At 46.2% G+C, this 27,744-nt stretch overlaps 1 protein-coding gene across 5 annotated transcripts in view; it reads right to left on the bottom strand.

Moving 5' to 3' along the window:
- The window catches only part of dock8 (dedicator of cytokinesis 8), a 451,209-nt gene that overhangs the window by 78,640 nt on the left and 344,825 nt on the right, over positions 1-27,744 (bottom strand). For all 5 annotated transcript variants that reach the window (XM_072516863.1, XM_072516865.1, XM_072516864.1 and 2 more), the window contains 8 exons: positions 25,436-25,531; positions 21,244-21,393; positions 20,329-20,442; positions 17,120-17,275; positions 14,405-14,544; positions 8,659-8,828; positions 5,721-5,863; positions 436-618 (listed from right to left, as the gene is read on the bottom strand). In XM_072516863.1, the coding sequence (XP_072372964.1) occupies positions 436-618; positions 5,721-5,863; positions 8,659-8,828; positions 14,405-14,544; positions 17,120-17,275; positions 20,329-20,442; positions 21,244-21,393; positions 25,436-25,531 (1,152 nt within the window). The remainder of the gene's footprint in view (positions 1-435; positions 619-5,720; positions 5,864-8,658; positions 8,829-14,404; positions 14,545-17,119; positions 17,276-20,328; positions 20,443-21,243; positions 21,394-25,435; positions 25,532-27,744) is intronic.

The raw sequence follows: 27,744 nt of genomic DNA, 5'->3' as shown, positions 1-27,744 counted from the left end.
AAATTCAATTTCACCATTTTTTATGTATGTAGACCTTATTGAGAGGAGAAATAAAATGGGGCTGAAAATCCATTGACCACATTTACACTTCTATATTTTCTGCAAGCAGGAGTTGGCTTGATGATCGTAGTTGATTTGTAAGTGTTAGTTTGGCATACTAACACATCACAGTGTGAGGTGAAAAGGAAAAAAAGACTGAAAATGTTGCAAATACCCAGCAGACCATCAGTAAAGGATCTCAATTAAAATATTAACTTGTCTTTTTTCAATTAAGATGCTGAGAGAACTGCTTGGTACCTCTGGACTTTTACATTTTTAAGATTAGTATATCCCAGTACACTGCCCTTATTTTGATTTCTCATTTAAACACGGGTGTAATGTTAAATGTGTGACAATATATTCAACAGTAGACAGCACTGCAGCCTGCATCCTTACCCTGTACTCAAAGCAGGAAACACAGAGATGCAGCAGGTCTAAGATCTTGTTGAGTTGGGTCACAGGGAGATCTGCAGCCCATTTTCTGATAAGAGTTTGATCAGCATTCTTCAGGATCCATAAAAAAGAAATCAGCAAATCCCGACTCGTATCAGCAGCCAGTGGAGTTATCGGTTTGCTTGACTGCGGAGAAATAAAACGAAACGTTCAATAATCATACAAAATCCTACCTTCAGAGTACTAAAGATAATAATAATAAGAATCTTTATTATCACAAGTAGGCTTACATTAACACTGCAATGACGTTACTGTGAAAAGCCCCTAGTCACCACACTACAGCGCCTGTTCGGGTACACTGAGGGAGAATTCAGAATGTCCAAATTACCTAACAGCACGTCTTTCAGGACTGGGGTGAGTCTAGTGTGGACAACTTGGTTTACAGCTGTTGAATCTAGTATACAGAATTCATTTTACAATGTGCAAGGACAAAATTAAAACTACAAACACGGTAAGGGAGAAATTCTGATAGGTCCTCCTAGTTTCCTGACATAAATCTGGAAGATCTGCAGAAACCCCAGAGAAATGGTGGAAATGCTATTTTTGTCCATTTACACTGTTTCTCCAGTGGGGGATTAGGGATTCCATCAATTTCTTGTCAGAGAATCCCCGCAAAGATTCCTGACATGGAACACTGAAGTAAAACAGAAAAGGCACAACAGTTTGATGAACACAGACTAATGTTTTGATTCTGTTACCCCCATCAAAATCATTGCTAATGAAGAGTTACCCCCGAATGGTTAACTTATTTTTTAATTTTAGGGATGACTGACCTCTTGGATATTTTCCTGCTTCAGAATATACTCCATCGACCCCTGTATTATTGTTGGAAGATAGCTAACACTTCAAGTATGAGATATGACTGCTGGATGTTATAAGATGGTTATATTTTAAACTGCCTAATTTAATTTGAGGTAAAATTGAGTGATTTAGAGGATGCGGGCATGTGACCTCCTTCTGCCCAGATAAAAGCCCAAGCGATTTGGATGCCATGAGACCCAGTTCACCACTTATTTGAAGTCAAGTGCTAGATTTAACACCTGAACACAAACAGAAAGGCAGCGGTTCGCGCTGTTTGAAGACTCAAAGGCTCTCAGAGGCAGTGAGACTGAAAGCGTTGGGAAAAGAGAACCCACAACAGACATTGCTGTGCCAAGCAGAAGGAAAGACTACTCTTGGGTTAAACACCCAGCAAAGGGTTGGTGAGGATGGGACCCATGGTCAAGGAAAGAAAGATTGTGAAAGGCTAGAGAACGCTGAATCACCAGGTGGAATCTTACAACAGGAAATCCATTCAATTGTGCACAAAGGGTGCAGTGAAGGGTATTTTTGTTTAAAAAGGACACTGGAAGATTTAACTTGGCAAAGTAGGGAGAATCTTGGATGGGCTCCAAGACTTGTGTAAAGTTGGTCCTGGACTCCTCAATGCTCCTTGATAATGTGCATAGGTTTACTGGCAGGTTTGCCAATACACAAAACATTTAACTGTGCATATCCACCAACCTCTTCTGTACACAACCTCTGATACCTCTGAGGCAGGACTTATGGCAGGCTGACACCACTGCCTTCCGAGAGTTTATCTGGAGGACTTCCTGGCCCCTCCTTCTCCTTTTCAGCTCCTCCACCAAGGCCTCCAGTGTAGCACCCCAGAATCTTGGGGGCATGCTCTCTCTCTCATGTTGTGCCATTACTCAGTCATTTTTCATGTGATAGTGACTTGTAGAAGGGTTTTCCTTTTGGGCCACAATGCATCTTCCCTTTAAGAGCTGCAGGCTGACTTTAAGTCATGCAATTACCTCTGGCTGCATGCCACGATGATGGTAGTGAGCAGGTTGCATGTAGTTGGTGTGCTGCCCATTTCACGTTGATGTGCATGGGGTAATCATGCATTGCTCAGGCCTGTTTCTAGAGTTGCCCAATTTAGATCCCATTGCAATTTATGTACCTGGGTGAAATTCTTTTTTTTAAATTTAGAGCACCCAATTATGTATATTTTTCCAATTAAGGGGCAATGTAGCCAATCCACCTAACCTGCACATCTTTGGGTTGTGGGGGTGAAATCCACGCAGACATGGGGAGAATGTGCAAACTCCACACGGACAGTGACCCAGGTCCTCAGAGCCGCAGTCCGAGTGCTAACCACATGCCGCCTACCTGGGTGATATTCTGATTTATTTATGATTAAAGACAGGGAAAATCATACAACAGCTGAAAAATGACTTTCTATATGCCTCCTACATTGTCACACCACAAATTCCTTTTTTAAAAATAATATTTTAATCAAAGCATTTTCCAATTATTTACAAAGCACAGATCACATGTAACCATCATCCATAAACCATAGTCTTACTAACACACAGCAAATTTCTATGTGGTTCTGTGATTTGCTGCTGAATAAAGCTGTATTCGGAATGGAGGCACCCTATGAATTTCCCACCATCTCTGCACGAGGGCAGGATCAATAAGCTAGTGGCTGGTAAATTCCAGAAAGAGATGAGGTTTTAGAAACTCCTCTGCATCTCCTTTTTATCACACTACTTAAAATGCATCAAATTCTCAAAAACGTTATTTTAATGCAGTCAATGAGTTCCCTAAAAATAGTACACGGAGGAATGCAAATCTAATTGGGAGTGGAGAAGAGCCACAGTGCTCTGGTTTCCACTAATAGACCTATAAATTAGATTGCAAGGAAGTAAAGCACAATAGAATGGTCAGGTGAAAGTTGTGCCATGGCCTTTCACATGATTTATTAATGATCTTATCCATGGGACCATGAGAGTTTGCCACCGTGAGATATGTCGCAATTCCATCAGGAAGGTTTAAGAAAAAACATTGCATAGATAAGGGCATTGCTTGCAAGGCCACCATTTATTCCACATCCCCATGAACTTGAGAAGGTGCTGGCAAGCCACCTTCTTGAAGCATTGCAACCAATGTTGTGAAAGAACTCCCACAGAGGGTTAGGTAGGGCATTTCACTATATTGACCCACTGTTGAAGCAATAGTGATATATATCCAAGTTAGGATCGTGCATAATTTGGAGATGATGATGTTCCCATTCACCTGCTGCCCCTGTCCTGCCAGTTGGTCGAGGTGGTGGGTTTGGGAGATGCTGTCAGAGGTTTAGACAGGTTGTTGCAATGCATCCTGGAGATAGTATACACTGTAACAACGGTGCATCCATGGTTCAAGGACAGTATATTTACGTTGGGCAGTGGGTTAGCCCTGCTGCCTCATGGCGCCGAGGTCCCAGGTTCGATCCCGGCTCTGCGTCACTGTCCATGGGAGTTTGCACATTCTCCCCGTGTTTGTATGGGTTTCGCCCCCACAACCCAAAGGTGTGCAGGCTAGGATTGGCTACGCTAAATTGTCCCTTAATTGGAAAAAATGAATTGAGTACGCTCAATTTATTTAAAAAAAGTATATCTACAGTGATGGATGACCTACTGATCATGCAGGCTGCTTTGTTTTGAATAGTATTGAGCATCTTGAGAGTTGTTGCAAATGTAGGCAATTAGAGTGTGTTTTATTACACTCCTGATTTGTGATTTGTAGGTGGTGAAGAAGCTTTGAGAAATCAAAATAGGAATTACTTGCCATAAAATTCCCAATCTCTGACCTGTTCCAATAGACACAACATTCATATGTGGCTCGTCAAGTTGAGTTTCTGGCCAATGATGATTCCCAAGATGTTCATGGTGGAAGATTCAACAATGATAATGTCATGCAATGCCAATGGGAGATGGTTAAGATTATCTCTTGTGGGAGATGGTCATTGGCTGGTACGTGTGTTGTGCAAATGTTTCTTGCCACTTATCGGCCCATACCTGGATGTTGTCACTTGTTTCATTACCAGAGGTATGTGAATGGAACCAAACATTAGTGAACCATTTGTGAATAACCCCACTTGAATGAAGGGAGAGTCACCCAGCCCGACGGTTCAGCAAATCATGAGCATGTTTTAAGAGATTGGCAGAGTCTTAGATGGAAGTTAGCTCTGGACCAAAAATGGTGCATTGCTTCGGAGGTGAAGGACGGAACACAGAAGAGAAAGATGAAGAGAAAAAATAAGAAACACAATATCCAGACTGGATCAAAATCCTGGAACTCCCGAATGGCAATGAGGGTGTTCCTACAACACATGAACTGCAGCAGTTCAAGAAGGCAGCTCATTACCATCTTCTCGAGGGCAATTAGGGATGGGCAATCAAAAGTCTTTGCCTCTAGCAAGCGACATCCATGACTCATGGAAGAATTAAAAAATATATAAAGTAATGGACATATAAACTGCCATATCATTTATTAAGTATTTGGAAAACTTACAAGATTCAACCAAGTAAAATCAAATTATGTGACTTTGCACATGAACAATTTAACAAATTAATCTGAAACACATTTTGGAACAAAGATCATATAGTGCCATTTCACCCACCTTGCACCAAAATGTATCACAGAATCACTAAAATGTCATTGTGTTGCTTATCATTGTGATGAAAATAACGTATTGCCGTTGAACTATATTACCCTTCCCTACCTAGATTTTACAGGCCACTGTAGCTACCACAGCCAACGGCAACCAACCGTGCTACCCCCCACCGCGTGCGCGCCCCCCCCCACCCCCTCCGCCATGACTTTTCAGTCGGTGGGGCGAACACCAACGGATGGCACGGCAGCCCACATCAACTAAATGGCCAGGTGGCCGGTAAATGGACTAAGGTGGGACATCCATCCCTCACGGACTGAAGTCCCATGTAGGGTGCTGGCTACCAGCCAAAGCCAGCAGTTTTCTAGGACTGGCAGCACCACTGGGAGCAGCGGGAACTGCCAGTAGTGTGCTTGGGGCTTGTTTAGTGCCGGATCAGGAATTGGTCAGCGTTTGGAGGTCATGGGCGAGAGGGGTTCGGGGACAGTGGTTTGAGAAGCCAGAGGTAGAAGAACCATGGGTGGGGTGAACACATTTGGGGACAATATGATGGGCCAGAAGCTTTGCCTGCCATCAGCTCAGTCAGTTCAAACCTGCTGAAGGTCCCACCTGATGCCACCTCTGCTGATGGTAAAATTACATTGAGTGCAGACTCAGGCAGATGGTGGGCAGGCCACCCACTGGATATCATGTACCTCTTCTCCAAGTTCAAACCCAACTGAAAGGGGAGCGAAAAGTCTAGCCCAGCATATCTATGTCAGAATTGAAATTAAAACAAAGTCTTTCTGAGAGACTCTCAGCATACCAGTGATGAGAAGGCTATTGCAGAACTTCTCAGCATTGTGTTTACAGGATTTCCAGCAATGATCAAGGCAACATTATGATTGATGGTGTTGGTATCTGCCTCACCATCAGAAGTAGCTGGACGAATCTTCCTGGTCCGGGCATCTGAAACAACAAATACAGATTGGGAGAAGCCCTGTGAAGGTGAAGTATAACCTGCAGATACTACAGGTGGAATTCAGTTCCCAAACTTAATCTATTGATTGACGGTATTGCAAGTAAAATGATGCTGTGGAAGTGTAAGCTGACAGAAATTATCTTTATTCGCAAGTTAACAATTCAATTCTACATACTGCATATGAAAATACAAATGAGGAGGAGTTGACCACCCAAGTCCTTTGAATCTGCTCCTCCATTCAAGGAGATCATGGCTGATCTGACTGTGGCCTCAAGTCCACATCCTTGCCTCCCCGTGTAACCTTTGACTCCTTTGATAGTCAGGAATCTATCTACCTCTGCCTTAAAAATATTCAATGACCCTGTCTCCACGGCTCTCTGGGGAAGAGAGTTCCAAAGATTCTCAACCTCGGAGACAAAAAACCTTCTCACCTCTGTGTTAAATGGGAGACTCCATAATTTGAAAATGTCTCCTCTGGTTCTAGTTGGTCCCACAAGGGGGAAAAAGCCATTCAGCATAGTCCTATACAGGAGCCAAGTCCCAGCCTCTCTGTTGGACGGAATTCAGCAGAAACGATATCGACACTGCCACTATAATACAGAGCTGCTTTGTTGAAATGGTTTTGCAATATAACGTTGTTCGCTTGGTTACTGACCTTATTATCAATTGTTAACTGCATTTGCACGGTTCACACTGGTTACCTAGCTTGTCTAGTATGAACCTTTTCAAATTTTACAGGAAGTTCTGAGTAGGCAGTCAATATGGATAGCAGTTGAAGACGGGCTTTGATTTGACTCGGATTACCTTGGATATCCAGCAATGGCTGGCACCCATGTCAAGGGCAACACAAGAAAATTGTATTAAAAAATAGACTTGCATTTTCCGAGCAGCATTCATGGCCAAAGGGTGACTCAAATCCCAAAGTGCTGTGTGGCCAATAAAGCATTCTGGATGTCACTCAAGGGGGAAATGGTGGCGCAGGGGTATTGCTAGTGGAATGGTAATACAGAGATCCAGGCTGGTTTAGCTCAGATAGCTGGTTCGAGATGGAGAGCGACACCAGCAGTGCGGGTCAATTCCCTTACTGGCTGAGGGTATTCAAGAAGGCCCCGCCTTCTCAACCTTTCCTCTCACCTGAGTTGTGGTGATCCTCAGGTTAAACCACCACCAGTCAGCTCTCCCCCGCAAAGCGGAAAGCAGCCTACGCTCACCTGGAACTATGGCGACTTTATGTTACCTTTACAGAGACCTATGGTAATGCTCTGGGGACCTGGGTTTGAATCCCGCCATGGCAGATGGTGAAATTTGAAATCAATAAAAAATGTGGAATTAAAAGTCTAATGATCGCCATTAATGCATTGATAATTGTCGTAGAAACCCATCTGATTCACTTTAAGGAAGTTGCTGTCTTTACTGGATCTAGCCTACATGTGACTCCAGGGGCGGGATTCTCCGACCCCCCACCGGGTCAGAGAATCGCCGGGGGCTGGCGTGAATCCCGCCCCTGCCGGTTGCCGAATTCTCCGGCACCGGATATTCGGCGGGGGTGGGAATCGCGCCGCGCCGGTTGGCGCCCCCCCCCCCCCCGGCGATTCTCCGGCCCGCGATGGGCCGAAGTCCCGCTGCTGGAATGCCTGTCCCGCCGGCGAGAATCAAACCACCTCTCTTACCGGTGGGACAAGGTGGCGCGGGCGGGGGCGATCTGGCCCCGGGGTGTGCCCCCACGGTTGCCTGGCCCGCGATCGGGGCCCACCGATCCGCGGGTGGGCCTGTGCCGTGGGGGCACTCTTTTCCTTCCGCCTTCACCATGGTCTCCACTATGGCGGAGGCGGAAGAGACCCCCTCCACTGCGCATGCGCGGGGATGCCGTGAGTGGCCGCTGACTCTCCCGCGCATGCGCCGGACGGCAAAGTCATTTCCACGGCAGCTGGCGGGGCACCAAAGGGCCTTTCCCGTCAGCTGGCGGGGTGGAAATCAGTCCGGCGCGGGCCTAGCCCCTCAAGGTGAGGGCTCGGCCCCCCAAGGTGCGGAGAATTCCGGACCTTTGGGGCGGCGCGATGCCAGACTGATTCGTGCCGTTTTTGGCACCGGTCGGCGGAAATCGTGCCGATTGCGGAGAATCCCGCCCCATATCTCTCAAATACTCTCTGAAACTACTGAAAAGTAGGAAATATGGTCATCAGTTTGCACACAGAAAGTCCCTGAAACAGTAATATAATAATGACCAGATAGTCTGTTAATTGAGGGATAAATATTGACCAGATTACCCAGGATCACTTTCTCGCTGTTCTTTAAAACTGTGCCACTTACATCCATCTGACAGAGCAGAAAGGATTTAAGTTTACTGTCTCATCTAATGCTAACATCAGCAAAACCTTACCTCAATATCAATCACTGCCTTTTGGAGAGAAATATTAAGGGGACATAGCTGGAGGAAAACAATGTGGAAGCATTCCCAGTTACAGATTCCTCTGTGTACCCTGTTCTCCTCGATTTCCTTAGGCTCATCACAAGTGTTTTCTTTTGTTTACACTCAATAGAATTTTGGGTGGCACACAAGATTAAATTGGAGAACCATACCCAAAAGGTACTGTAGATCATAGACAGTCGTACAATAAAGTAGCCCCACTTCCCCAATCACTTCCTCGCTGGGAGCAAAATGTCCATAATTTCTTTCTGTGATAATTAATTATCTAGTAGTAATTGATATGTGTTTTCATAAATATGCCTGACACCACGAGACTGTTACTCTAACAGATATGAACATTTGAAAAGCTTGTACCTGTGAAGTCGTAGAGCTGTGGCAGTACATCCAGAATAATCCCTATCAGAGGGAGGTACAAGGCAGCTATTTTTGTTTTAATCTCTGGTTTTGAATAGCGAGAGTCCAGATCATGTGAACACAGTAGATTGAGTATGGCACTGACCGCCTTCTTTTGTACCCTTGCTATCCTGTAGGAGCAAGCAGATACCAGAAGATCAATCCTTTCTGTTCAAGTTGTTTCTGTAGTAAGCTGGCCTGCAAAGAACTAGGAAACATTTCCCTTCTTCGAGATTTGCTATTTTTTAAGTGTTAACTGAAAACATCATTTGGACTGGATAAACACTTGAGCTGATATTAGATGTGTTCGAATCTTTTGACAGTGGTACGCACAGAGAAGATAACAGTGAACGAAAGGAGATATTCTGTAAAGTCTTGCACAGAGGCAATGTTCCTCTTCAGTCCCATGAGTACTTGGCATCTCAATTCCATGAAACTATTACAATTTCATGAAAAGCTGCTGGCAGGTTTATATATTATGGATAATAAATATTCCTTTCAAATAACTAGATTTCTTTTTTTTTTTAGAAAATATTTTATTAAGGCATTTATGATTTTAACACTTTTAAACAGAAAGATCCAACAAAGACACAAAAACCCACAATAACAAAGCAACCCCCCGCCACCCCCAAACACAGACCCCAACCGACATGATCAATATAAACACTCCGTCTCACGGTCCTCCCTTCATTGGTTTTCCTACCCTTATTCGTCAGTTCCATAGCTTCCCCCATTCTCCCCCCCCCCACTGATAGACTAATTTTGCTCAAAGAAGTCGATGAATGGCTGCCACCTTCGAGCGAACCCCTGTAATGAACCCCTTAAGGCAAATTTGATTTTCTCCAACCTGAGAAATCCCGCCCTGTCGCTTACCCATACCCCCGACGTCGGGGGCTCCGGGTCCCTCCAACCCAGCAGAATCCGTCTCCGGGCCAAAACGTCGGCCTCTCTCCCCTCCCTGGGTTCCCGGATCTTCCGACACTCCGAATATCGCCACCTCTGGACTTGGAGTCACCCTCCCTTGCAGGGCTTCAGATATGACATCCGCAAATCCCTGCCAAAAGCCCCTCAACCTCGGACACATCCAGAACATGTGCATATGATTCGCAGGGCTTGCCCCACACCAACCACACCTGTCTTCTACCTCCTCAAAGAAACCTGCGCATCCGGGCCACAGTCATCTGAGCCCTGTGGACCACCTTAAATTGGATCAGGCAGAGCCTGGCGCATGTCGAGGATTCGTTCACCCTCCGCAGGGCCTCCTCCCATAAATCAACCTCCAATTCCCCTCCCAACTCTTCCTCCCACTTCCTCTTCACCGCCCCTTTTGGAACTCCTTCCCACTCCATCAGCTCCTCATATACTGCCGAGACCTTACCTCCCCACTCCTGTTTTTGACATTACCGTGTCCTAAAGACCCCTTTGTGGAGGACGTGGGAAGCTTGGGATCTTCCTCCGAACAAAATCCTGCACTTGCAGGTACCACCTGGCAACTCAAACTCCTCCCCTAGCTCCTACAAACTAGGAAAGCCCTCCTCAATGAAATGATCTCCAAATCTCTCGATCTCTGCCCGCTGCCACCTCCTAAAACCCCCATCCAGCCCCCCTATGGCAAATCAATGGTCGTCACAGATTGGTGCCAACATCGAGGCCCCATCCAGCCCCATTTGCTGCCCCCACTGTCCCCACACCCTCAGGGCTGCCACTATCACTAGGCTTGTACAGTACCGAGCTGGCAAGAACGGCGGAGGTGCCATCAACAAAGCCCTCAGGCTTGTGCCCTGACAAGATGCCGCCTCCCCCCGCTCCCACACCAACGCCTCCCGCACTATCCACTTCCTGACCTTCGATATATTAGCCGCCCAGTGGTAATTGATAAAGTTCGGAAGAGCCAGACCCCCGCTCCCCGCGCCCCCGCTCAAGCAGGGCATTCGTCACCCGCGGGGTGTTCCCGGCCCAAATAGAACCCGAGATCACCGCATTCATATTCCTAAAAAACGCCTTGGGGATTGAAAATTGGGAGACACTGAAATACTCGGAGGACTGTCATTTTCACAGTCTGTACCCTCCCCGCCAATGACAGCGGGAGCACGTCCCACCTTCAGAAGTCCCCTTTCATCTGCACTACTAGTATACCCAAATTCAATTTGTGAAGCTGACCCCAGTTCTGTGCCAATTGAATACCCAGGTACCCTCCCATCACCTTGAACGGCATCTCCCCCAATCTCCTCTCCTGCCCCTTGCCCGGGTCTCAACAACCTCGCTTTTGCCCATATTCAATTTACAACCTGAGAACCGGACAAATTCCTCCAGTATCCCCATAATCCCTCCAATCTCCCCCAATGGGTCTGTTATATAAAGGAGCAAATTGTCCGCATAGAGCGAGACCCTGTGTTCCACCCCCCTCAAACTATCCCCCGCCAAACGTTCAACGCTCGCAGCGCCTTTGCCAAAAGCTCTATGGCCAGGGAAAACAGTAATGGGGAGAGTGGACACCCCTGCCTCGTCCCCCAACACAAGCTAAAATATTCCGACCGCACCCGATTCGTCCTTACATTTGCCACCGGTGCCTGGTAAAGCAACCGGACCCAATCCACAAATCCCTGCCCGAACCCAAACCGTCCCAGGACCTCGCACAACTAACTATATTTCTTTCCCCCCCCCCCCCCCGCAAGGATCCCCCCCCAAGGATTCCCCCCCCCCCAAGGATTCCCCCTGCCCAAAAAGAATTCCCCCCCCAAAAGGATTCCTCCCCCCCCAAAAAAGGAACCTCCCCCCCAAAGGATCTCCCCCCCCAAAGGACCTCCCCCAAAGATTCCCCCCCACAAAAGGATCCCCCAAAAGGATCTCCCCCAAAAAAAGGATTTCCCCCCCAAAAAGGATTCCCCCCCACAAAAGGATTCCCCCCCACAAAAGGATTCCCCCCCACAAAATGATTCCCCCCCAAAATAAGGATTCCCCCCCAAAATAAGGATTCCCCCCCAAAAAAAGGATTCCCCCCCAAAAAAAGGATTCCCCCCCTCCCCAAAAAGGATTCCCCCCCCTCCCCAAAAAGGATTCCCCCCCTCCCCAAAAAGGATTCCCCCCCTCCCCAAAAAGGATTCCCCCCTCCCCCAAAAGGATTCCCCCCCTTCAGATACGCTGCTCTCATGTCCACCAACTAACTATATTTCTAAACACATTGGGCACAAGCAATCCAGTGACCAACCAGGAATGGACTTATGGGACTGATGTCATTAATAGTTGCTGGTATTTGAAGATATCCAAGTCTGATTTGGTTAGGACCAGCAGCTCTTTTCAGACTTATATTGGATTTTTCTGTCTAAATATAGTTTATAATAAATGTAAAAAACAACTATATGTATCTGCATTCATGATGATTTCTACTTTGTTGGGCTCTTGCCTCAGCATTACCTCTTACACCTGTACCAAAGGCATTTCCACTGATTGTAAATATATTCCAACGTAACAATGGAATATTTTTTTTAATTAGGGGGGGGCGGGGAGGGGGGGTGAGAATGTGCAAACTCCACAAGGACAGTGACCCAGATCCGGGTTCGTACCTGGGACCTCAGCGCTGTAAGGCAGCAGTGCTAACCATTGTGCCACCGTGCTACCCGAGAGAAAAAGAGTTAACGTTTCAAGTCCAATATGCCTCTTCAGAACTGCATTCCAACATACATTCAGCTGACATTTTGCTTTCGAAACTGCAATTCTGTGACCTTAACACTTTTCACTTCATGGGCGAAATTCTCCGGAAACGGCGCGATGTCCGCCGACTGGCGCCCAAAACGGCGCATATCAGACTGGCATCGCGTCGCCCCAAAGGTGCGGAATGCTCTGCATCTTTGGGGGCCGAGCCCCAACCTTGAGGGGCTAGGTCGGCGCCGGACGAATTTCAGCCCCGCCAGCTGGCGGAAAAGGCCTTTGGTGCCCCACCAGCTGGCGCGGAAATGACATCTCCGGGCGGCGCATGCACGGGAGCGTCAGCGGCCGCTGACGGCATTCCCGCGCATGCGCAGTGGAGGGAGTCTCTTCCGCCTCCGCCATGGTGGAGACCGTGGCGGAGGCGGAAGGGAAAGAGTGCCCCCACGGCACAGGCCCGCCAGCGGATCGGTGGGCCCCGATCGCGGGCCAGGCCACCGTGGGGGCACCCCCCGGGGCCAGATCACCCCGCGCCCCCCCCAGGACCCCGGAGCCCGCCCGCGCCGCCTTGTCCCGCCGGTAAGGTAGGTGGTTTAATTTACGCCAGCGGGACAGGCATTTTAGCAGCGGGATTTCGGACCATCCGGGCCGGAGAATCGTGCGGGGGGGCCCACCAACCGGCGTGGCGCGATTCCCGCCCCCGCCGAATCGCGGGTGCTGGAGACTTCGGCAACCGGCGGGGGCGGGATTCACGCCAGCCCCCGGCGATTCTCCGACCCGGCGGGGGGTCAGAGAATTTCGCCCCATGTTTCTGGACAGCAATCCTTAGAATAAACTCATCAATACTGTTCTTAGCAATTTCACCCAACTGGCAAATAGAGGTATACCTTGAATTGGATCAACCTCATTTTCCTGCACTATCCCCATATCCCCTTTATATATCTTCGAGACAGAAATCTATCAATCTCTGTCTTGAATATGCTCAATCATTAAGCCTCCACAGCCCTCCACAGAAGAGAATTCCAAAGATTCACTACACTCTAAGTGAAGAAACTCCTTCTAATCTCAATCCTAAATGGCTTAGCCATTCTGAGACGGTGTCCCCTGACATCTACCCTGTCGAGCCCCATAAGAATTTTGCATGCTTCAATGAGATCACCTCTCATTCCTCTAAACTCTGGAGAATATGGGTCCAGTTTATTTTTTATTTTTTTTAAATTTAGAGTATCCAATTCATTGTTTCCAATTAAGGTGCAATTTAGCGTGGCCAATCCACCTACCCTGTACATCTTTGGATTCTGGGGGCGAAACCCACGCAAACACGGGGAGAATGTGGGTCCAGTTATTATCAATCTTTTCTCATAGACCATCCCAGGGATCATTCTGGTGAACCTCCGTTGCACTCCCTCTATTGCATGTTTATCCTGCTTTAGATAAGCAGGCCAAAACTGTACACAATACTCCAGGTACGGTCTCTCCAAGGACTTATACAATTGCAGCAAAACCTCTTCACTCCTGTATTCAAATCCTCTTACAATAAAGACCAACATAACCATTTACTTTCCTAATTGCTTGCTGCATGTTAGCTTTCAGTAACTTATGAACCAGGACAACCAGATCTCAGACTGGGTCTATGAAATCCAGAAGTACTTTTTGCTCTCATAATTTTTCTGTCTCCTTCCCCCAACAATATATTAGTTTGAATTACATTCTGCTTTCTTTAGTCTCCCTTTGTCACTCACTTCTTTACCTGCACCCAGGTCTTTGTCAATGTCAATCTTCTATTGATCATTAGGAAGGGTGCTGAACTGTCAAGGTGGCTCCCTCCGTTCCTCTCCTCTGCTGTTGAGAAGCACCTAACTTCTCATTTCTACCATAATTGAGGATTTGTGATTGGAATAAACTGGAGTTATACAATTCCGTGGCATATTTCTGGAGCGCCAATAAATTCTCCCCATCACCCTCATGGGCATCATGCGAGTCTGTTCCATAGAACTCATTCGTTTCACTGAAATGCAACAATTCCGGCGAAAAAATGAAAAACTAAGCTTAAAAGCCGTACCCTTCTACTTCAGCCTCCAGGGCTGCTGCAAGCTCAGTGAAGAGAAGCCCAGTCAGGTAGTGCTGCTGACGGTAATCAGCGGAAAGCTCAAACATGTTGACAATTTTTTGGTCTTGAACACTTGAAGATGAGCTAGAATTCTGTTCAATAAAAATGAAATGATCAAAATCAAAAATATTAACATACAAATTGAGAAAAACAATCTCATGTAAAATAAAAGTTACATTTATTCCCTCGCCTGAAGAAAATCCAACCAATGTCACATAAAAGAAAGAATCCATAAATAGTGTGCAATTTAAAAATGAGCTGCAATGGCTAATATTTACCGCGAAGGATGTGCTACGTTCACATAACTAGACAAAGAACAGCTAGCCACATTTTACATATTGTCCAGTCAATAAATGATAGAAAAACAAAATTAATACCAGCCATAAATTTACATAGAATTGCATAAGATCTACAGCACAGAAACAGGCCATTCGTCCCAACCAGTCCATGCTGGTGTTTATGCTCCACTTGAGCCTCCTCCCATTTTTCCTCATCCAAATCTATAACTGCACCAATCTATTCCCTTCTCTCATATGCTTGTCTAGTTCCACCTTCAATAGAGCTAGATTATTTCTTTCAACCTCACTCTGTAGAAGTGTGGTGCACATTTTCTTTTCAGTTTTGGTGAAGATATTTCTTCAGAATTTCCTATTGTATTTCTTGGTGGATATCTTATATCGATGGTCTTTAGTTATACTCTTTCTCACAAGAGGAAAGCTTTTCTCCGTATCTACTCTATCAAAACCTTTCAGAATTTTCAAGCCCTCCGTTAGGTCACCTCTCAACTTTCTACTTTCAAATGAGGAAAGACCAAGCCTATCAATCCTTTCTTGACATGGACATACCTCATTAACACTACACCCTGAAGGTAAGGTCTCGGTGATCTACCAGGAGATGCAGGAGGAGGAGGCCTCGGTGGAGGAGCTGAAAGGTAAATGGGAGGAGGAGCTGGGGGAAGAGATAGACGAGGGTACGTGGGCGGATGCCCTGGGTAGGGTAAATTCTTCCTCTTCTTGCACCAGGCTTAGCCTGATACAATTTAAGGCTCTGCACAATTTAAGGGCGCACATGACTGGGGCAAGGCTGACTTGGTTTTTGGAGTAGAGGACAGGTGTGTGAGGTGTTCGGGGAGCCCAGCAAATCACGCCCACATGTTCTGGGCGTGCCCAGCGCTGGATGGGTTCTGGAGGGGCGTTGCGAGGACGGTGTCTCAGGTGGTAAACACCCGGGTTAAGCCAAATTGGGGGCTCGCACTATTTGGGGTATCGGATGAGCCGGGAGTGCAGGAGGTGAAAGAGGCCGGTATTCTGGCCTTTGCGTCCCTGGTAGCCCGGCGGAGGAATCTGCTACAGTGGAAGGATGCAAGGCCCCCAAGCATGGAAGCCTGGATCAGGGACATGGCAGGGTTCATTAAATTGGAGAGGGTAAACTTTGCCTTAAGAGGATCTGTGCAAGGGTTCTTCAGGCGGTGGCAACCGTTCCTTGACTTTCTAGCGGAGCGTTAGGAGGTGGACAGCAGCAGCAACCCGGGGGGGGGGGGGGGGGTACTTTGCGTTTACTACTGTGTTTATTATCATTTAATGGGGGGCTTGTATATTGGGGGAATAAGTGACATAGCTATAAGATGTTTATTTATGTGTTCTTTGTTTTTTCTTATTTCTGTAAGGGGGGGGGGGGTTTGTTGAAAATATGTAAAAATTTGAATACAAATATATATTTTTAAAAACACTACACCCTGTATGCTTCATCCGATGCCGGTGCTTATGTAGTTACATTGTATACCTTGTGTTGCCCTATTATGTATTTTCTTTTATTCCCTTTTCTTCCCATGTACTTAATGATCTGTTGAGCTGCTCGCAGAAAAATACTTTTCACAGTACCTCGGTACACGTGACAATAAACAAATCCAATCCAATGTACACTCCTGCATTTCAGGAACCATCTTTGTAAAGTTTTTTTTCACTGTCTTCAGTGCCTCTATATCTTTTCCATAATATTGCAATCAGAGTGAATGCTGTACTGCTTATCAAGAAGTCAGTGGGGTTGATTATAACTGCCCCTTTTGTAGGGCAAGTGCCTTCTGTGTAACACGTTTCATTCAACCAGATGAATAAAGTCTAGCCTCGTGCATTTATTCATGAAGATGTTGGTATTATTTTCCTCTTTCAGCGAAGCCCAAAATGTGAATGTATGGACAAAATTAAATCTATGCATAATTCTATTAAACTATCAAATTACCTACATGTCCTGATCTGTAGACCAGGATTCATGAACATTACCTGCAAGCACTAGTCTGCTTTCAAATTGTTGCCTAGGCTCTGTTTACGTCTTTGCCAATTATGCAGTTCATTTAGCCTGCCTGACAATTGTAAAACCTGCAGAATGGAAGTGCTTGCGTTGGGTGGCAGGAGAAAATCCAGTCGCAAAATACGCCTCCAATATTGGCCATTAATCACACCCACATTTTGAGTTTCAATGAAGGGGAAGATATTGCCTGCAACTCAAAGCCACAGAAGATAAGTAAACTCACAAGATTGGAGTTTCTCCAGCTGTATGAATGGAACATATTACACAGAAGGCATTTAGCATACGCAATATCATTCAAACAAAGGCACAATAAGGTTCACAAAACAAAATAGTTTAAATTTGATGCACGATCGTCTTCACCTGTGATGATATTGAGAGACATGGGGAAGCTGGTGCAGACTGATTTGTGATGAAGAAAAGATTCAGGCTGAGATAGTGTTCATGGCTGCAGAGTATCCTCAGGAATTCCAGTCTCATAGAAATGAGGGTGGGCAGCGATTGCAGTTTGCCCGACAGCTACAAAGGAGTGGGTTCAAAATAATGTTAATGAAACCAACACAATATTCTGGTTCATATAGATGGTCAGTTGTATTTAGCTTTCTTTTGTTTTAAAAAAAATTATTGAAAACTTCTTCATTATAAACAGAATAGTATAAAACAGTTGCTTCAAATTACAATGCAAAAAGAACACAATCAACAATCAAGAACACAACTAAACTTAACCCCCCCCAACATTAAACTCCCTTAACAACTGACGGTGACTAATTCTTTGAACAATAAAAGAAATGGCTGCCATCTTTGGTGGAATCCTTCTACTGACCCCCCTAATGGTGTACTTGACCTTCTCCAAATGTAGGAACGACCTGAGGTCACCCAAACAGGACGAGGCTCTAGGCGGAGTAGGATACATCCACCCAAGCAGAACTCACCTCCGGGCTACTAACGAGGCAAAGGCAAGGACACCCTCACCGCCATCTGCAGCACTGGAGAAACTGACACCCCAAAAATGGCCACCAGCGAACATGGTTCCAGATCGACATGAAGTATCTCTGACATGATGTTGAAGAAAGAGACCTAAAAGCTTACTAACTTAGGCCAAGAACAGAACATATGAGTGTGGTTTACCGGTCTTGGAGAACAACGCTCACACCTGTCCTCCATCCCAGAAAACCCCCCACTCATCCTCGCCTTGGTCAGATGAGTCCATGTGCCACCTTGAATTGGATCAAGCTAAATTGAGCACAAGAGGATGTGGAGTTGACTGGTATTTAGCTATCTTTTAAATTTTGTCTGCTTGCTTTCCTTTCGCAGTTGTCTAGTACTTCATCCAAATGACCACTTGTGTGTGACACTAGACAGCAATACTGTCAGGCTATTCAACTACAGCAGCATCACAGTCATGACATACACATGTACATACTTGTTAGCATGGATTACTGGAAAATGATTAGGAGCTGATAATTGTTTGTCTCTATTTCAAAGTTGGTGCAGATAATTGCTGCACCCAATAACACCATGGTGAAGGTTAATAAACTCAACATTGATAGGAATTGAACCCTGGCCGCCATCTGGTCCATAAGGTATAGTAACAAAGTTTAAGGGCTGGATTTTTCTCAATTTTCCTACTCAAAACTGGGCAGCATAGCAACAGAATTGGAAGATTGAATGGTATTGGAAGAACAGCAAAGAAGCTTCATTCACCTGTTTCAGCAGGGAAGTCATCCAATTGCCTGGTGATCATCTGTCACAAATAAATGAAGTAGTGGGGGGGGGAGAAAAAGGTGTGGTTTTAAAACCTGCAGCGGGATTCTCTGTAGCCCGATGCCAAAATCATGACGGAGAATGGATTCCGATGGCGGAATCGGGGCTGGCGCCAGATTGCTGCCGGTCCGCCCACTCAAAACCGGCAGCATTGTGACGCGTGTGGCGCGCTGTTTCAACGCCATTGGTGCGTCATTGGCCGGCCCACCCACTATGCTCTGCCCTTGATGGGCCGAGCTCCCGGCGGCGGGGGCCACATGTGGCCCCAGCGGTCGGGAACCCAGCGTGCCGGCTGCGGACAGTGTCCAGCGCCACCAGATTTGGCCGGGACCAATGCCGCTGACCAGGGAGGCTTCTGCTTGGGCTGGGGGGATTGGTGGAGGGTGGCCAGGGGGTGGGCTGTGGGGTTGTGGTTGGCAGATTAGGGTTCGTGCACGGTCGGCGCCATGTTGTACGGCGCGACTCTGCAAGTTGTCAGCTGTGCACATGCGCGGCCTGGGACTCGGCCATTCTCCGGCCTTTTGCGGCGCAGTCCGTGGGAATGTCACTTGGCGCCGGTGTTAGCCCTTCACCGGTACCGAAATCGGTGAGGGGTTCGCGCCGATTGTCCTGTCGTGAACATCCCGCAGTACTTCGCTTCAGAAACACAGAATCCAACCCCTGGTTCTTTCCCACTGCATTGCTGCCTCATTTTCTTGGACAGCAGCAGTGGACTTCCACCAAAAGCCCAGCCTACATTAATTAATAAGCCCCCTAGCAGGAAAAGTAGATTGGGGTAATATCGAGGGCAATGTGCTTAACCTTCCACTGGCAGCATAATTCACCCCAGAGGAAACTTCAGGCCTGAGGCACCACTACATGTTATTTATATCAAGGTTTAATGGGCAAAAATTGTGCTTGTGTTCTTTTTTTGAATGGAGTACAGCTAGGATGTGACTACACAATCATCATCGATAAACAGCTAAGTTTCCAATTCTCTCCAGGTTATTAAGGGAAGGATCACTGTGGGAAAGGAAAGGCTATTCTGCTGGCTCTCCCAAGAGTTGATTCCAGAGCTAGCTTGGCAGGGGCATTGGGAATAGGCTGTCTGTCTGCTCCCTAGGCTGGAGCAGTTTGCCCAGATAGAAACTAACCGCGCCGCCCGGAGGCAGAATTAATGGTAGTAATGACTAAATTCCTGAAATTACACTATGGGACACTAATGGCTTGTTATTTGTCTCCTCACGGTTTAAAAAAAAAAAATGAAAATAAATTATTTAAATTCAAAATAACCCAGAGAGTAATTTCAGATCAACTTAATAAGGTGCCACCTGGGCACTGCCAGGGTGCCCAGGGTGGTACTTTGCCCATGCCCAGGGGTGCCCATGCCCATATGAGGTGGGGTATTGGGGCTTGAGGAATCCCCAACAGGCGATTTGGGCATCAGGGAGTCGAGAGATCGGGGCCTTGCACTGGCAAGTGGAGCTCCTCCGTGCAGGAAATGCAACTGAGAGCGGCCTCGGCGGACATTCCCCGCTGAGGCTCCAAAAAATCCTAAGATTGCCATTCAATAGCGGGGTCATCGCGCCACTACAAGAATGAGGAACGACCCCGCTAATCCCGCCCAGAATGGGAGTCTTTACTTTCCATTAGATCGCACCCATGATTTAGGCATTTGATCATTTTCAAACTTCTCTCAATATTAATTGTAAAGAATGCAATTTTGTGCTTGAATTATTGCAAAGACATTGTTGTGTGAAGAATATATCTTATCTCTGTTGTCTTAGACTTGTACACCAGAAATGCAGCAAGAGAACATGTTTTTTTACCTGGCAGCAATAAATTCTGATGAGATTAAATACAAAGCCACGGTCCATGAGAGAAAGGAGGTCATACAGGAAAAATGCCAAGCTTATGTTGATCTTTTCTGCTTGTTCTGCTTCCTAAGATGAAGAAAATTAAAATCATATTTCACAACCTGACAAATGTCTCTTAAAGTTTCAATGGTTTTTGTGACATCTTTGATTTAATCTGAAGTAATTATTTCAATCACCAAGGTCTCAATATTAAGGAGGAGGCAAAAAGATGAGGAGAAGCATAGCAGCTGCCAAAGAATTGAGTAGTGCTGGGGATCTTGAAGCCCGGCCCAGTTCAATGGAAAGGCCTCATTTGAATAATTTTAGGAAGTACCCTTTCCAACCAGCTTGACTGCCTGTCGAGTGAGCAGGAAGAATTAAGTACTGGCAGAAGGACCATCCTGGGGACTTGTGGTATTAGTTGTCGGCAGTCAGTATGGAGAGAAGGCTGCTGGCTATGACTGAAATCTGCAGGGAGACGAAAGCCTCCTTATTAATTCTAACTTATTCTTTCATGGGATGTGTGCATTGCTGGCTGGGCCAGCATTTATTGCCCATCCGTAATTGCCCACTCAGTGGTTTGTTCGGCTATTTCAGAGGGCAATTAAGAGTCAACCACATTGCTGTGGGCCTGTAGGCCAGACCAGGCAAGGACAGCAGGTTTCCATCCCTGAAGGGCATTAGTGAACCAGATGGGTTTTTATGACAATCGGCAGTGGTTTGATATTTTAACCTACCCACCAACCAACCTGCACACACCAGGGCTGTGGTGTGGTGGGAAAAAAACATAACTGAGAATGTAAACTAACTGACAAGATATTTTATCTCAGTGTCATTGCCTTTTTAAACATTTTGACATAAAGCACAGATATTAAAAAGAAAATCAACCTTTTGCTGTTTCACAAGAATTGTGCCAATCTCTGCAGTAACAATAGTAACAATAGTGTTGATGTCATCTTTGAAGCGATCAGAGAAGCGTAGTTTTCGGGCAGAATCCTGCTTGTCCATCTGGCAAAGGTACTGAGCCATGCTTTTAACCTTTGATTCAGAACAAAAATGTTTTTTACAATTATTACAAGAACATTTGTGAATTCACAAATCAGTAAAATCACTAAGAGATAAGGACAAGGAAGAAAGAACTGGCATTTAAGTAACCTCCTTTACTTCCTCAGGACTTGTCAAAGTGCTTTGCAGTCAATGAATTACTTTTGAAATGTAGTCACTGATTTAGCACAGGAAGTGTGACAGCAAACACATAGGGCGAAATTCTCCCCCAACGGCGGGATGCCCGCCGACTGGCGCCAAAGCCGGCGCCAATCAGACGGGCATCGCGCCGGCCCAAAGGTGCGGAAGTATCCGCATCTTTGGCGGCCTAGCCCCAACATTGAGGGGCTAGGCAGACGCCGGAGGGATTTCCGCCCCGCCAGCTGGCGGAAATGGCGTTTGTTGCCCCGCCAGCTGGCGCGGAAATGCGGCGCATGCGCGGGAGCGTCAGCGGCCGCTGTCAGTTTCCCGCGCATGCGCAGTGGGGAGAGTCTCTTCCGCCTCCGCCATGGTGGAGGCCGTAGCGGAGGCGGAAGGGAAAGAGTGCCCCACGGCACAGGCCCGCCCGCGGATCGGTGGGCCCCGATCGCGGGCCAGGCCACCGTGGGGGCACCCCCCGGGGTCAGATCGCCCCGCGCCCCCCCCCAGGACCCCGGAGCCCGCCCACGCCGCCTGGTCCCGCCGGTAAATACCAGGTTTGATTTACGCCGGTGGGACAGGCAATTCCTGGGCGGGACTTCGGCCCATTCGGGCCGGAGAATCCAGCGGGGGGTCCCGCCAACCGGCGCGGCCGGATTCCCGCCCCCGCCCAATCTCCGGGAGCGGAGACTTCGGCGGGGGCGGGGTTTACGGCGGCCAACGGCCATTCTCCGACCCGGCGGGGGGTCGGAGAATGACGCCCATAGACAGGAAATCTCACAAAAATGAGAAAATGACCACTATTTAAAAGGATGTTGCTTGAGGGACAAATATTGGCCAGTCCATCTGGGACAACTCCCTTACTCTTCTTCAAAATAGTGCAATGTGATCATTTATGTCCATCTAACAGGATATACCAGTGTTTTTCAAACTTTTTTTCAGGGACCCATTTTTACCAACCTCCCAACCTTTGGGACCACGCGCATGCGCACCGATGAGCGGGCATGCATGTGCAGTGCGTCTGCATTTTTTAATATGGTCGTGGCCGTCATTTTGAAGGCCGCTCGCAGCCGGTATTGTTAAAAGCTGGCTGCTGTGGTTTTTGCGCGCAAATTTGCGCAATCGAGAGCGCCGCAACGGACGGCTCCGCGACCCTCCCGACACCCGCCCGCGACCCACCCCCAGGTCACGACCCCGACTTTGAAAATGCCTGGGATATACAATACAATGGAGTGAGATTTCTCTATGATCGTTGCAAGATTAGTGGGCTTGTTTCTGCTTGTACAGGTGGACAGTGGAGGTATCTTTGTATTCTTGCGGAATGCTTTCTTGCAGCCATATTGACTGAAAGAGTTCAGTGAGCTTCTTGTCCAGGAATTGACCTCCACCTTTGTAGACCTCAGCTGGGATGGCATCAGCTCCTGGAGCTTTGCAACTGGACAGGAGTTTGATTAAGTTTGTCAGTTCTAACACTGTGGAAGGGTCATTAGGAGGACATTGGTGGCCACCTGAGGTAGCCTGTAGATTGCTTCTTTACTGGCGAATGAAGGCCGATTGAGGATGCAGTTAGTGTTCATAGAATCCCTAGAGTGCAGAAGGAGGCCATTCAGCCCATCGGGTCTGCACCCACCCTCCGAAAGAGCACTCTATCCAGGTCCACTCCCCCACCCACCCAGCCCTGACCCTATAACCTAACTTGCACATCTTTGACCACCAGAATGCAATTTAGCAAGGTCAATCCACCTAGCCTGCACATCTTTGGACTGTGAGGGCAAACCGGAGCACCTGGAGGAAACCCATGAAGACATGGGGAGAATGTGCAAACTCCACACAGTCACCCAAAGCTGGAATTGAATCTGTTTCCTGGTGCTGTGAGGCAGCAGTGCTAACCACTGTGCCACTGGGCTCATCTTTATACAATTTGGCCTTTTTCTGTGAACAGTGTTGACCCATTGGCACGAGGATTGGTAGTGAACCAGTAGGCTGGGGCCCTAAACAGTTTTCAGAGCATCATAGAATCTCTTCCAGTCCTTGAGGTCTGCCTATGGCTGAAGCTCATCTGCTGTCTGATTCAGCCAAGTGCTTTGCATCTCTCCGAGCTTGCAGTGGACGGTTTTGCAGGTGTTTCGGCAGGCATCGTGTTTGGATTGTGATGACTTGTCATTGAGAAAAACCCTATGAAGGCCATATTTCTCCTCCAGTAGTTTCTAAATTACCTCATTGTTTCCTTGTACCAATCTTGATTCTTACGAGAGGTACAGTCAAGGGCCAATAGATCAGCAGACTACATTATATCCCTGAAGGCTGCCCATGCATGCTGAATGCAGTGAGTGTCAAGTTTCACTGCACACAGGCAACTTTCTCTCTTGAGAGATTCCTTCATGACTCTGTTTGAGCCTTGAGGTATTGAATTGCTTCTGGATCTTCATGCCCTGTGTGCCTAGTGGGAATAGATCTTGATGTTTAGCTTTGAAATGGTAAGATGGTTGTCAGTCCAGCTCCAATGCGTAAAATGGGGGTGCATCCAAAGTGTCTTGTTGCGATTAGGGAGGTGGGAAACTGTGTTGGTAATCGAGTTCATGATCAGAACATATCTTCAGCAAGAGGAAACCATTGCTGTTACAACTACCAACCCTGTTTTTCCGGACAACCCCTTCCCACACATGGTGATCTGCACTAACTCTTGCGCTGAAGTCAGCAAGTATGATTAGCCTGCCTGATTTTGGCACTGAAGGAGTGGCGGTGATCATAGAATTTATCCTTGACTTCATTAGTATTGGCCAAGGTAGGAACATATACATAGATCAAAGTTGCCTGCCTGCTGCCATGCAAGGGGAGTTTAAATACCATTAGTCTATCAGTAACAACCTAGGGAGGCAATTCAACTTATTGACAAGATGGTTCATGACAGAAAGCTTACACCAGCTTTGCGCCATTCTACTTTTCCAGGACACTTCAAAAGAAAATGTAACCTGCACTGATTTCCTTGAGTTGGCTCTCCTCAGGAAGATGAATCTTGCTGAGGGTAGTGATCTGGAAGTTGTACCTATCCAGCTCTCTACAAACTAGAGCAGCCCTTCTCTCAGGTCTGTCCACTGTAGATTTGCCCATAAGGGAGTGCATATATCATGCGCCGTGTAACCTTTACGTTCTTTTTTGAGATTGACTTAGGACCGTGTTGATGGGATCTCTGCCAGCTGCAGCCTATTTGGCCAGGCACTGCCTGGTCAGAGAGGCGAAGTAGACAATGTTTAGAGCACCTTTTCTAGCCCCTTCCTCATACTGGTGAGGTGAGCAGTGTGGTATTAAAATGGATTGCTCAGTCGCAGAGGGAGCTGCCAAGTTCCATTTCTGCTTCATTCCAGTAAAAAATAACCCTACGGCATGAGTTACCTATGTGCGGTACGGGTTTCCCCTACACCTCCCAGTGAATCCACACCTGCTACCATACCGCTTGCCGGTCACCACAAGACTTGCAACAGGCAAATAATGAATGACAAGTGATAGAAAGAGGATGAACATGGCTTCATGCGCAATTCTGTTCTAAGATTTAAGAAAAAGGTACACTGCATTGATATAGATTCAGATCAAACAGAAAAGCGACAAAATATAGGGATGGAGACATGATCATACTAAAATTCCAAAAGAAAAATTGGTAATTGATAAAAAGGATTATGGGAGAAAAAGAACAGGAAAGAAAGAAAACAACTGGTTCAAGTCAAATCGATAGGGAAGAATGACTGGAACGCGAGAGGGAAAAGAAAGAGAGTTACATGTTTGGAAAGAAGAATTGAGTCAAACAAGATAGTCTGTGAAAACGAGCATTTTCAAAATACATCTGTGTGAAATAGTTTACAATGACACCAATTGGCTTTGAATGAATTGGAAGCGGACGTACCAAAAGCTCATAGAAGAACCAGGCATACTTGAAGACATTTTCTCTCACCATTCCCGCACTTACGACCATTTGCAGTGCCAGCTCTTCATGAAAATGCTAGATAATAATGAAAAACAAGATTTTACAAAAGTTGCAGATAAAAGAATGACCTTTCTTAAAAAGCCTTCAATAGGTTTTCTCTTTGCCCACTCCTTTCCCTGCACTTAAAGATAGCAAAAAAGTTACAGAAAATTGTTAGATTTTGTGACATCAATTTTTAACTTTCCTCATTAAATACTGCAATAGTCACAGAAAACATATGTTCAGAAAGATTTGATCCATATTTTAATTATTCCCTCTTTTTAATTATGTAAGACAGAAATTGACAAACAATTTTGAACATGCGTAAGATTTATATTATTGTGCCTCCAACTAGTGAAGAATTGTGGCATTTTTAAAGGATAGGCCTGTAGACTGCGAAGAGTCAAACAAACAAGAAACACCTTTATTGGAAAGGTGTTTACTCTATAGGTGGTTAGAATAGACTGCCCATTTGCCCGTGCAAATGGCTGGTGACAGCATCAATAAATCACGTGATCAGACTCTTAGAGTGACCTTTTTCCAACCAGGAAGAAATATGAATACACAACAGGAATGTTCAGCGTATCCTGCAAATCAGCATTTGCTTACATGTGAATAATATGCAGATCTAGAGTAACATTGCAGGTTAAGCAGCGGCTAGAACACTTTTATCATCCCTTCAACGTTTCTGCAGCCCCCCTGCCCATTTATCTGGCTGGAGGATCATTATGGGTGCAGGGAAACCTGCTGGTAGAATACTCACTAGTAAGCAAAGGCTCTCCATGGTAAAGCCAAGAAATACTGGAGGTGTTGCTGGGGACTGCTGCTGCGCCATCTGGCAAAGCAGCGGTTGGGTTAAAAGGGGCCAAATTGTCCCCAGAAGAAAAGATGAAAATTGTCTTTTGGGCCTTGGTCTACATTTTCCCTTCATCTGAGCACGTCAGGCTACAGGCCTGAACTTGAACTGCAGGAGTGGGCATTCAGGAGTGGGACAGTGTTATGAATGCTGAACTTGACAGGGCAATCATGTTTCAAAATGTACCTTTAACGCAAAGTAAAACCAAGAATGCTAGAAAGGAATAAATCATTAGAATTCCTGGTAAACCCCTCAGTTCACAGAAGTACCCATGTGACTTCAGGTCACGGCAATGGGAGAGAAACTCAAATAGAAATCCAGTGAGTTGCCGGGTGGTAGTTTGTAAGGCGCTTTTCACAGTATCTCACACAGCAAAGGAAAAGTTGCTGCTGAGATGTACAGGGGAAATACTTCTGCTGTGAAAAAGCCCAAGCGTGATGGTTCTGAGTGTTCAGTTGTTCAAAGGTGGGAACAGACAGAATGAGCTCTTGAGGATTTAAAGAATGGCGGGGTCATCAAGTTGTGCCCTGCTGGTGATGATCACATCTGAAAAACTCAGGCGAGTGGAATGATTGTCAAGGGACACTGGAAGTTTCAACCAGGTGTGGCGGAGAGAGATGAACATCTGCTGGATAGCTGGGAATAGCTTTTTGGCTTCCTTTAGTAATACATATCTGCCAGAATTGTGGTGAAAAGTAAAAACATTTCATAAGACATATTTTGGCTGCATTAGGTAATTATTGTGAAGTGAACCTTTTTCTTTAGTTTGTATCAATTATCCGTTAATTATTGTTTGATCTAGATTGACTCTTGTTAATTTGTTACATTAAAAGTCTTAAAAAGTGAAATCTTGTCAACGGTTTATTTCAGATTGCTCTTCGGAAAATTAATCTATTTTAAAAAGTTAGCGATCTCTATGGGTTCATAACAGATAAACCCAGAAAAAGGCCAGTATTATAGTTTGAAGGACTGGTCAGAAAACCGATTCCAAACTGAGGACGCCTCATCTAATAATCAATGTTTTTTTTCAAGTTCTGGTTCCACTGCTTCTTTGTAAGAAACAGGTGTAATAACTCTGCAGTACGGAACAATCACATCTTTTCTTATATGTCTAAAATAATACAAGCCCACCTTAGAATAGAAGCAATACAAAAAGCAATACATTAGTTAGAATTTTGTTCAACTACCAAACTAATGTGACATAACTTACCATAGAAGATACAACAGGGCATGTCCAAACTGAAATATTGGGCTATTTGTGTTGATTGTTGTTTGGTAATAAAGGCATGACAATACATGCAGTAGGTCTGACAACTGACCCCCCCCTTTGATGTTACCAGAAGGAAATGAGTTCAGTGACTTGATTAGAACTATGAATCCTAGTCCTTTAGCA

This window comes from Scyliorhinus torazame, chromosome 9, assembly GCF_047496885.1.
Source record: "Scyliorhinus torazame isolate Kashiwa2021f chromosome 9, sScyTor2.1, whole genome shotgun sequence".
In the NCBI taxonomy this organism is placed as follows: Eukaryota; Metazoa; Chordata; class Chondrichthyes; order Carcharhiniformes; family Scyliorhinidae; genus Scyliorhinus; species Scyliorhinus torazame.
This window is presented reverse-complemented; position numbering and strand designations above follow the sequence as displayed.